This window comes from Dendropsophus ebraccatus, chromosome 7 (genome assembly GCF_027789765.1).
Source record: "Dendropsophus ebraccatus isolate aDenEbr1 chromosome 7, aDenEbr1.pat, whole genome shotgun sequence".
NCBI lineage: Eukaryota > Metazoa > Chordata > Amphibia > Anura > Hylidae > Dendropsophus > Dendropsophus ebraccatus.
Genome location: NC_091460.1, coordinates 117,297,078 through 117,307,940, shown reverse-complemented (window position 1 = coordinate 117,307,940; position 10,863 = coordinate 117,297,078). Strand labels below are relative to the sequence as shown.

Here is a 10,863-nt window from a genome sequence, read left to right as displayed (position 1 = left end):
AGCCGCGCTCAGTGTCCTGCAATGGGTCAATAGTACAGCGCGTGTAAATTCTTTGAGCAGAGGGGAAGCAGAGGTGCGCACGCTCTCCAATTGACCCAATGCAGGACACTGAGCGTGTCGGGATTCTGCGGCGGACAGCTCCGTAGTGGAATTCCGCCGTTTTTCCCCATTGTGAACAGGGCCTAAGGGTATGTCCACACTATGAAATCCTGGCAGATCACCCGCAGCGGATTCCGCAGCTCAGCTGGTCCCATAGGCTTCATTCTATGGTTTGGCAGATTCCGCCACCCACCTGAAGAATGAGCGGTTTCAGCGGAATCTGTCAAACCATACAGTGAAGCCTATGGGACCAGTGGAAATGCCACAAGCTGCGGAATCCGCCGGGATTCCGTAGTGAGGACATACCCTCCGTGTCATACGCAGTACCAAGACGTTAGGCTCCACAATACAGCAGATTTAACATATTGACTAATCCGATAAGCATCCAGCTCCAGAATTTACTGACAAAGTTTATTAGGTTTATAGGGAGTTTGGAGTTGACTGGTTCCCTTTAAAAAATAAATAAATAAAAATTGCCACAGAATGATTGTCTATTACGACAAATAAGTCCGCCTGGTGTGAACCTAGCCCCATATACTGCGTCATTCTTCTCGTGCCTGTCACTGTAATAAGCTGCAGCACGAGCGTCTCCCCACACAGAGGAAGTGCGCTCCGCGTCCTGTAGAGGGCGCTGCTGTCACGTGGGATATTCCCGCCATCTCAGATCACTGCGCTGCCCGTGTGTTGCCGGTAGCTGCGGGGAGAGGCGCGGGCACCGGGTGCTTCTGTGATAGACACGGTTACTGCCGGCGGCTCCTGCATCTCTCACCAGTCTCCTCCCCGGTGTTTCCGCTTCCTGAGGTCACACATGGCTGCGGGCTCCGGGGACATGGAGGTGCCGGTCGGCTGTGAGCACTACGCGAGAGGCTGCGAGCTGAGGGTGAGGGCGGCCGGTACAGTGCGGGGGTCACGTGCTGCGCTATGGAGGAGACCGCTGTACCGGCATCCTATAGAGCCCGGGTGTAGTGCTGAGGGGACCCCAGAGGTGTCAGCATGGTCGGGGGGGCGGCCATTGTTCTGACCCCTCAGTGACCCTGGTGGCATGTGCTGTCCTGCTCACACACCTGCTGCCCGGTCACTGCTGCTGTGCTCCGTCCTAGCAGCCCGTGCTGGGTCGTAACACTGGCTGTCAGTGGGCTGTCATCAGTCTCCCTCATATTACATGTAACCTGACATCTCAGGAGGGTGAGGGAGCTGTATGAGATGACAGACGCCAGGCTGCCATCTACCAGGTGCTGTCTGTGGTGAGGGGTTGGTTAACACTGCATTTGTGGTTTGCTTAAAGAGGACAGGCTCCCGACCCCCGTTAGAGCCCCCTATACTCACGTGGTCCCGCCGGGTCCCGCTTCTGGAGATGGTCGGGTCACGGAGATATCGGCACCCGAAGCCCGGCGTGCTGGTTCCTCAGATGAGTCCAACGCTTATAGAGAATGACGGAGTGCTGGACCCTCTTGTCATTCTCTATGAGCGTTGGACTTATCTGAGGAGCGCGCACGCCGGGCTTCGGGCGCCGATATCTCCGTGACCCGACCATCTCCAGAAGCGGGATCACATGAGTATAGGGGGCTCTAACGGGGAGACAGGTCCTCTTTAAAGCTGGGATGGGGAACCTTCGGCCCTCCAGTTGCGAAGCTTTGGCTGTCCAGGCATGATGGGAGTTGTAGTTTTGCAACAGCTGGAGGGCCGAAGGTTCCCCATCCCTGCTTTAAAGTGTAACTATTATTTAAAGGGGGTACTCCAGCAAAAAACGTTCTCTTACAAATCATCTGGTGTCAGAAAGTGCCAGAGATTTGTAGTTTAACTTCTGTTAAAAAAAAGTCTTCCAGTACTTAAAGGGGTGCAAAAATCTTTTTTTTTTTTTTTTTTTTTTTTATATCAACTGGTTTCAGAAAGTTAAATAGATTTGTAATTTACTTCTATTTAAAAAATTCAGTCTTTAGCTGCCATATTTCCTACAGGAAGTGCTGTATTCTTTCCAGTGGACACAGTGCTCTCTGCTACCACCTCTCTGCTGAGACTTCCCCATTAAATGAGAAGTCTGGTGAAAATCTTAGTCACTGTCATTAATAAATATATATATATATTAATATTATTATTATTTTTTTTTTTGCAGAAATCAATAGTCCAGGCGATTTTAAGAAACTTTGTTATTGGGTTTATGCCATTATCTGCATTCAAAAAGACTTTCACCAGGTGTCCCCTCCCCTCCTTTCTTTCATCCACTGCTCAGAATCAGGAAATCTTGACTGTTTTTTTTTATCAGTCGGATCCTGTCTTAGGTATGGAGGGGGAGGAGAGACCGAGGAGAAATGCCCAGCAGAGAACAAAGGATTACTCAGAGGGGGAGCTATTCAGAGTGCTTTTCAGAGGTCAGATAGGTCAGTGGTGACTGTCAGAGGAGATAGCCTGTGATGTTGCTGTAAATGAACTCTTTGTTGTCCTGTTTTGTTGCCTCGTTTCCCTCTCTCCATAGACAACCATGAAGACTGGGGAGAGTTTCAAACTGCTTTTTCATGATTTTGTACTGTTGGTTTCTGCAAAAAAAAATTTAACGACCGTGACACTTTAATGTATTGTATTGCCCCCAAAAGTTTTACAAATTACCAATATACAATTATTATGGGAAATGCACATAAAATACTTTTTTCTTTGCACTTACTACTGCATCAAGGCTTTACTTCCCGGACCGGAACGAGGACCGGTGAGTGGGAGGAGTCTCCAAGACAGCCAGCATAATCAAATGCAGGAGAATGGGGAGATTAGGTCCACGCACATGTCGATCAGCGCCGATACACACGTACGCAGAAGCCCCTCCCCCAAACTCACCAGACATACTGCAGAGGACGGGTCCACGGCTGACACTGCTCGGAAGCCGCCAGGCTGGATTTACAATGCCAGAAGCTCCCAGACACCTTAGAACAGAGCTGTCGTTACATATCTTTATACCCCTGGACCTGAAACCGGGCAGCAGGTGACCCAGGGGAGGGGAGGATGAGACACACTCATGACACCCCTTGATAGGATAGAAAGGTTCTTCTAAGAGGAGAACAGAAGAAAAAAAACACACCTAGTGTGGTTCTGTGGGGGGTTTTATAGCATGGGGGCTTGTCCCATGTTCTAATGATCATTATTATTCATGTTTAATTGTGATTGGTTCTTCTGTTAGTAGGAAGTGGAAACTGTGATAACCGTCTATTGTGCTGCCGCAGGGACGATTTGAATATGGGGATGTCATGCCCCGACTCCCAGAGCTGTGCGGGCTGTGGCTGCTGGAGAGGATGATGGCAGAGGGATGCTCAGTGTCCCCCCCAGTGCCCTGTGTCCCTCAGTGTCCCCCTGCCATCATCCTCTCCAGCAGCCACAGCCCGCACAGCTCTGGGAGTCGGGTTGTGAAATCGCCATTTTATCCAGGAAGTGACATCACCATGTTATCCAGGAAGTGACATCACCATGTTATCCAGGAAGTGACATCACCATGTTATCCAGGAAGTGACATCACCATGTTATCCAGGAAGTGAAGCCTTGATGCAGTAATAAGTGCAGGGAAAAAGCACTTTATAAGCATTTCCCATAATAAGTGTATATTGGAGATTTGTATAACTTTTGGGGGGCAAGACAATACTTTAATAAAAATTTCACCAGACTTCTCCTCTAACCTGTTAAGGACATATGTCGTACCGGTACGCAAGAGGAGTTCAGAGGGGGGTCGTCCCGCTATCTGCTGCACTGGACCGCGGCTTTTAGTGGGAGCGGGCCGATCGCCGCTCCTGCTAATGAAGACCCTTGGATGCAGCTGTCAAACATGACAGCTGCATCTAACTGTCTTAAATGCAGCCCATCCCTGGTGGCTATTGGCGGGATCCCTTCATCTCGCCGGGCCTCAGCGTCAGAATGATGCTGATCCCGGTTCAGTATTTTATTGCAATGGTCTACAACAGACCAAAGCAATACAGCTGCGGTGCTGTGTAATACAAGTACACTGATCTCTATGGCAGATCAGTGTACTTGTATTAGAAGTCCCCCAGTGGGGCTTCTAATTACTGTAAAAGTGTAAAAAAAAAAATATATTTTTTCATTAATACAAAATCCCCTCCCCTAATAAAAGTTTGAATCACCCCCCCCCCCCCTTTTTCTATTTTATAATTAAAAATAAATAAATAAACATGTTTGGTATCGCCGCCCGCATAATCGTGTGAACTATTAATTTATCTTATTCCTGATCTCGCACGGTAAACAGCGTAAGCGCAAAGACCCGCCAAATTGAAAATATTGCACATTTTTGGTTGCATAGAATCCAGAAAAGTTGTAATAAAAAGCGATCTAAAAGTCGTATATACACAATCAAGGTACCAATAGAAAGAACAGATCATGGTGCAAAAAATGACACCTCACACAGCCCCATGGATTAAAGGATAAAAGCGTTATAAGCAATAATTATTTTTTTCTGGTTTCTCAGCATATTTTATACAAAAATTAAGTCTGCCATCGCAAAGTACAATTAGTGATGCAAAAAATAAGGGCCCATGTGGGTTACTAGGTGAAAAAGTGCTATGGCCTTATATATACAAGGAGGAAAAAATTATAATTGGCTCCGTCCTTAAGAGGTTAAATGAATCTGACATGTCATGATAAGATGTCAGGAGTGTGTGTGGAAGGAGATCCAGGTGCTGAGACCCCCTTCCCACAGATCGATTGCTAAAACAAGCGTTGTATGTTATAATGGAAGCCTATGAGACTTTTGGTATTGGGTAATTGGCAAAAGTTTCATAGATAATTCTGTAGACCACTTGTATTACCTGTTTGTGGAGATGAAGGAGAAGAGTGCATGCTGATAAGTGTGTCTGCCCCTTTGTTCTAGGGATCGGCTGGGTTCCTTGCACCCAGACCCTCACAGATAAAAACTTCTGACATCTCGCTATGAGGGTTTTGGCTTACAAACACAGTTGATTTCTGCCGTGTGAAACCAGCCTTAATTTTGGGATAAACCCAGTCCAACTAGGTCAGCGCTGTAGTCTCAGCGTGAGCCCTGGGTATCATGTCAGTGGCACAGGTCGGGCAATCAAGTCGCCGTATCCTTAGCTGCCCCTTCCACTCCTGTTTCGGCACTCACGTCTGCCTACAGCTTTTTTTCTTGCAGGGTCACAAGTACCAAGCCGCATGCTGCAGCAGGGGCAAAAGGAAAGGTGAAGTATGAAAACAGCTGGAGGCAGATGTGAGCGCAGGCGCAGTAAGGGCGGCTAAGGATCCAGCAACTTCACTGCCTGCCCCACTGACATGAAACCTGAAGGGTGAGCGTTCCAGGAAATAGGTCAGGAAATTATAGAACCTGTCCTATTTTCCTCTGGATTTCTGCCAATGGTTTTATTTTCCCTCTCACCCACAAAAGACTTCAGTATTTAGATCAGGTTCTATTATTACTGTGATATTTCTTTAGTTGCTTTGTTATTTTGAGAATTATTCTATTTGGGTGTACGAATTTTGTGTACAAATTTTGTCCCTGACTATACTGTACTTTTCTGTCTCATTGACATTTACATATTATTATACCTGTTCCTTATCCCTTTGTCCTTTAGGCACCTTGCTGTGGTAAATTTTATACTTGTCGCCTTTGCCATGACAACGAGGAAACACATAAGATGGATCGCTTTAAGGTCACTCAGGTCCAGTGCTTGAAGTGCAAATGCATTCAACAGGTACATAACATGACTGCAGGAGGATCATACACATGAGCGTCATACAGCCAGGATGGTCAGTGATCACAAGTAGGACATCTAGTGGCTGTATGCAGCTTTCATACTGTTCTCCAGAGCCGTGAGCAGAGAGGAGTGTGTTATTTATCCCATCTCCATGCCTTCAGCACAAAAATTATGTATTCCCTGTAACTTATATAGTAGTTTAAGCAGGTCTGTGTCTAACACCGATACAAAACTGGGAGTTTTAGGCTGTGTTCACATGTATAAATCAGCCTATGTTCGAGGTATACTGTAAATTCATATACTGATAGAAAGGTACGGCCACATACACTGGCAGACCCATTGGTTTCAGTTACTGAATGTGCTAGTACTTTGTTCCTCCGAAATAAAGACAGGGTCTTACATTATTTTTTTTCTTTGAATTTAGGGCTAGGGCTTATTTTTGGGGTAGGTCACTGAAGCCCCAGTCTATAGATAGTTAGCTGCCTTACTATATGTCCCACTGTTGTTAGGCTCCAAAACTGTAAGTTCCCCTGTAGTGAGGCCTCCATACTATAAACCCCCTCTCCTCTGTAGTTCTTCCCCCATAATGTATACATCCCCCTCCTCTGTAGTAAGCCCCCCCCATTCTGTATACCTCCCTTCCTCCCCTATACTGTATACATTTCCCCCCTCACCTCTGCAGGTAGTCGCCACACTTGTTACCTCCCCCTCTGGTTGGCCCACGTACCCTCTGTCCCCTACTCTGCCTTTTCTGCCGTTTATGTTAAGCAGGTGGGGGCGGAGTAGGGCTGGGCGGTATACCGCAAAAATACTGATACCGTCACTGGCGTCAGTTAACAGACCTCAACTCGGCCAGGACGGTATCTGCGGTATTTTTCCTCCCCTCACCCGGCGGCCGCATGCTCTGCTCCCTTTAGTTAATCTCCCTTTCGTCTCTGCTCCTTAGCATCACCCTCACATTTCTACCTGTTGCAAGCACACGGGGCGCCGAGCATTCTGGTGCAGGGAGAGAGAGGGGTGCCGGGTGGAGAGGTGGGGGCTGGACAGCTTTATCCTCCGGTTAACCTCCCGATCCCAGCCAGGTCGCACATTTACTGTTGCAGGGCAAGGATGAAAGATCCTGCTGCGGGGGCTGAAGATGTGACAGGCTGCATCCAGTGCCGCAGTGTGTCTAGTGTGTGACCCCCCTCTCCCGCACATACAGTGGCTGCAGGGGGTCAGGTATAGGTCGGCACATCCTCGCTCCACGGGGCACCGCACTCTGTCCTGCACAGGAATCCACGGTGCCCAGTTATCTTTTGTCAGTGCTGGAAGCAGCCATGTGTGACGCTCATTCCGGGACGCTGCCGGCAGATATATATGCGCCAGGATTGTGACAGGATTCCTGTGCGAGAGAGAGCGGTGCCCGGGGTATCATGGAGGTGCCGACCCCATACCTGACCGCTGCAGCCACTGTATGTGTGGGACAGGGGGGGCAGGGCAGCATGTGACAGTGTGACCGGGGGTAGATATTAGATAGAAAGATATAGGTAAATAGATAGGAGACAGAGAGATAGTCCTATCTATCTATCTATCGCAAACAGTAAAGGCAGCACACAAATCCCAGACCTTGGATCAAGTAAAAAATACTCTGCAGCACTATGATGGTAATACAAACGTGGATTTATTCCATATCACAATGTGCAGCAAACTACACAAGTAATATACGACGTTCCGGCATCTCCTATGCCTTTTTCAAATGCCACTTGAAAATGGTGTAGGAGACGCCAAAACATTGTGTATTACTCGTGAAGTTTGCTGGACATTGTTATATGGAATAAATCCACGTTTGTATTACCATCAGAAAATGGGGTTTTCAAAAGTGGTGTGGCTTTTAAAAGGGGCGTGTCATAATTATCGTTTAATTTATCGTTACCGCGGCTGCATGTGCGATAAACCGTGATAGGCCAATTGACTTAGGCCAATATCGCCCAGCCCTAGGGCGGAGCATACCAAAGTCTGACCCTGATTGGCTGATGCTCAGCACCCAGTGTCAGGGATCTTGTCAGCTGACTATAACTAGGGCGTACATTTGGTTCAGGCCTATTCCAAAAAGCCTATAAAATTGACCCTAGGTCTTATTTTCAGAGTAGGTCTTCGGAGAAACACGTTAGTAACTTTGACCCAAATCCAGACACATACAAGTTTCTTTTCTTTTCTTTTTTGAGGTTTTAGGTTTCTTGCTCATAAAAGTGAAGCTTGATATTTTCCCTAATACTCAAGTGTCATTTACATAAGTGTAACCTGTATGCAGTGCATAAAACAAGCACTTTCATATGCTGTGTGAAACCAGCATTTGCAGTGATATTTACAGATGATTTTCTATTTACTTCTTAGTAGTTTTAACCCCTTGCCTCCGCAGCCTGTTTTGTCCTTAATGACCAGGCTCATTTTTCAAAATCTGACCTGTCTCACTTTATGCGCTTATAGCTCAGTGATGCTTTAATGTATGCTAGCGATTCTGAGATTGTTTTTTTCGTCACATATGGCACTATATATTAGTGGCAAAATTTGGTCACTACTTTGTGTGTTTTTTGTGAAAAACATCAAAATATCATGAAAAATTTGGAAATTTTGCATTTTATGAACTTCTGAAATTCTCTGCTTCTAAAAAAGGAAGTCATAGCACATAAATTAGTTACTAAATCACATTACCAATATGTCCTCTTTATTCTGGCATAATTTGGGAAACATATTTTACTTTTTTAGGGTGTTACGGGGCTTAGAAATTTATTAGCAAATTATCACATTTTGTGAAACTTTCCAGAACTGATTTTTTTAGGGACCAGTTCTTTTTTTAAATGGATTTAGAAGTCTGGTATCCTGAAAACCCCCATAAGTGACCCAATTAGGAAAATAGACACCTTAAAGAATTAATCTAGGTTTATAATGAGCATTTTAACCCTACAGGGGCTGGAGGAAAGTATTCACAATTAGGCCGTAAAAAAATCGAAAATGAAAATTTTCAAATAATATATACGTTTAGATTAAAGTTTCTCATTTTCAAAAGGAACATGAGAAAAAAAGCATGCCAAAATCTGTAACGCAGGTTCTCCTGAATACAATGGTACCCCATATGTGGACGTAAACCACTGTATGGGCACAGAGCCGGACTCAGAAGGGAAGGAGTGCCAATTAGCTTTTTTAATGCAGATTTTGCTGAAGAAATTTCTGAGCGCCAGGTGCATTTGCAGAGCCCCTGTAGTGTCCGCAGAACAGAATCCCCCCAAAAGTCACCACATTTTCGAAAGTACACCCCTCAAAGAATTCATCTTTGGGTAGGATGAGCATTTTGACCCCACAGGTATTAGAGTAAGTATTCAAAATTAGACAGTAAAAATGAAAAACAGGAATTTTTCCAATAATATGTTCGTTTATGTAAAAAAGAAGGCAGCAAGGTGCACTCACCATTATGCGATTGTGTAGCTTTTATTTAGGATTCAGATTCAATCCATGCGGGTAATGTGGACGCCAACACCCTCCACTGGGATCCCAGTGGAGGGTGTTGGCGTCCACATTACCCGCATGGATTGAATCTGAATCCTAAATAAAAGCTACACAATCGCATAATGGTGAGTGCACCTTGCTGCCTTCTTTTTTACATGTCACTATTGCAATGAACTTGTTTTCGCTCATGCATGGTAGCACCACTTATGCAAGTCTCTCTAGAGTTACCTTCCTTGTGCCGCTAATAGCTTCACCCATGCTAATAGTGCCGACCGCCTCACTCTTTGTCTCATTGTGAATATGTTCGTTTAGTTAGAAATTTCTCAATTTCACGAGGAACAGAGAAAAAAGTACTGCAAAATTTGTAACGCAGGTTCTCCTGAATACAACGGTACATCATATGTGGGCATAAACCACTGTATGGGCACACAGCAGGGCTCAAGAAAAGGAGCGCCAATTAGCTTTTTTAATGCAGATTTTGCTGAGGAAGTTTCTGAGCGCCAGGTGCGTTTGCAGCCCCCCTGTAGTGTCCGCAGAAGAGAACCCCCCCAAAAGTCACCCCATTTTGGAAAGTGCTCCCCTCAAAGAATTCATCTTGGGGTGTGGTGACCATTTTGACCCCACAGGTATTAGAGGAAAGTATTTAAAATTAGACAGTAAAAATGAAAAACTCAAATTTTTCCAATAATATGTTCGTTTAGTTTGAAATTTCTCAATTTCACAAGGAACATGAGAGAATCCGCACCCCAAAATTTGTAACGCAGGTTCTCCTGAGTACAACTGTACCCCATATGTGGGCATAAACCACTGTATGGACACACAGCCGGGCTCGGAAGGGAGCGCCAATTAGCATTTTCAGTTCAGATTTTGCTGAAGAAGTTTCTGAGCGCCAGGTGCGTTTGCAGCGCCCCTGTAGTGTCCGCAGAAGAGAACCCCCCCAAAAGTCACCCCATTTAGGAAAGTACACCCCTCAAAGAACTCATCTTGGGGTGCAGTGAGCGGTTTGACCCCACAGGTATTAGAGGAAAGTATTCAAAATAAGACAGTAAAAATGAAAAACTCGAATTTTTCCAATAATATGTTCGTTTAGTTAAAAATTTCTCAATTTCACGAGGAATGGGAGAAAAAACGTACCACAAAATCTGTAACGCAACTTCTTCTGAGTAAAACGGTACCCCATATGTGGGCATAAACCACTGTATGGGCACACAGCAGGGCTCAGAAGGAAGGGAGCGCCAATTTGCTGGAGCAAAACCGCAGCTAGTAGTAGTTATTAGAATAGCGCAGTTACTAAAATACAATAAAAAAATTAGATTACAGGTAATGTGGGGTGGTCACGGGCAACCTGGGGTGGTCACGGGCAACCTGGGGTGGTCACGGGCAACCTGGGGTGGTTACAGACCATCTGGGATGGTTACGGGCAACGTGGGGTGGTAACGGGCCATGTGGGGGGGTTACGGATAAACTGAAGTGCTTGTAGGTAATCTGGGATGGGTACCTGTAATTTGGGGTGGTTACAGGCAATCTGGCATGGTTACGGGCAATCTGGAGAGGGTCACTGGCAATTTGGGGTGGTCGGGGG

The 10,863-nt window shown here is 45.9% G+C and overlaps 1 protein-coding gene across 3 annotated transcripts in view; it reads left to right on the top strand.

Moving 5' to 3' along the window:
• Positions 1–737: 737 nt before the first annotated feature.
• The window catches only part of RCHY1 (ring finger and CHY zinc finger domain containing 1), a 29,256-nt gene continuing 19,130 nt past the window's right edge, over positions 738–10,863 (top strand). Inside the window, exons 1-2 of one of the 3 annotated variants that reach the window (XM_069976771.1) lie at positions 738–979; positions 5,673–5,792. In XM_069976771.1, coding sequence (XP_069832872.1) covers positions 908–979; positions 5,673–5,792 — 192 coding nt within the window. In that variant the 5' untranslated portion in view covers positions 738–907. Of the gene's footprint in view, positions 980–1,031; positions 1,085–1,167; positions 1,332–5,672; positions 5,793–10,863 lie in introns of those variants that run through there. The other 2 variants (XM_069976773.1, XM_069976772.1) reach the window with 2 other exon arrangements.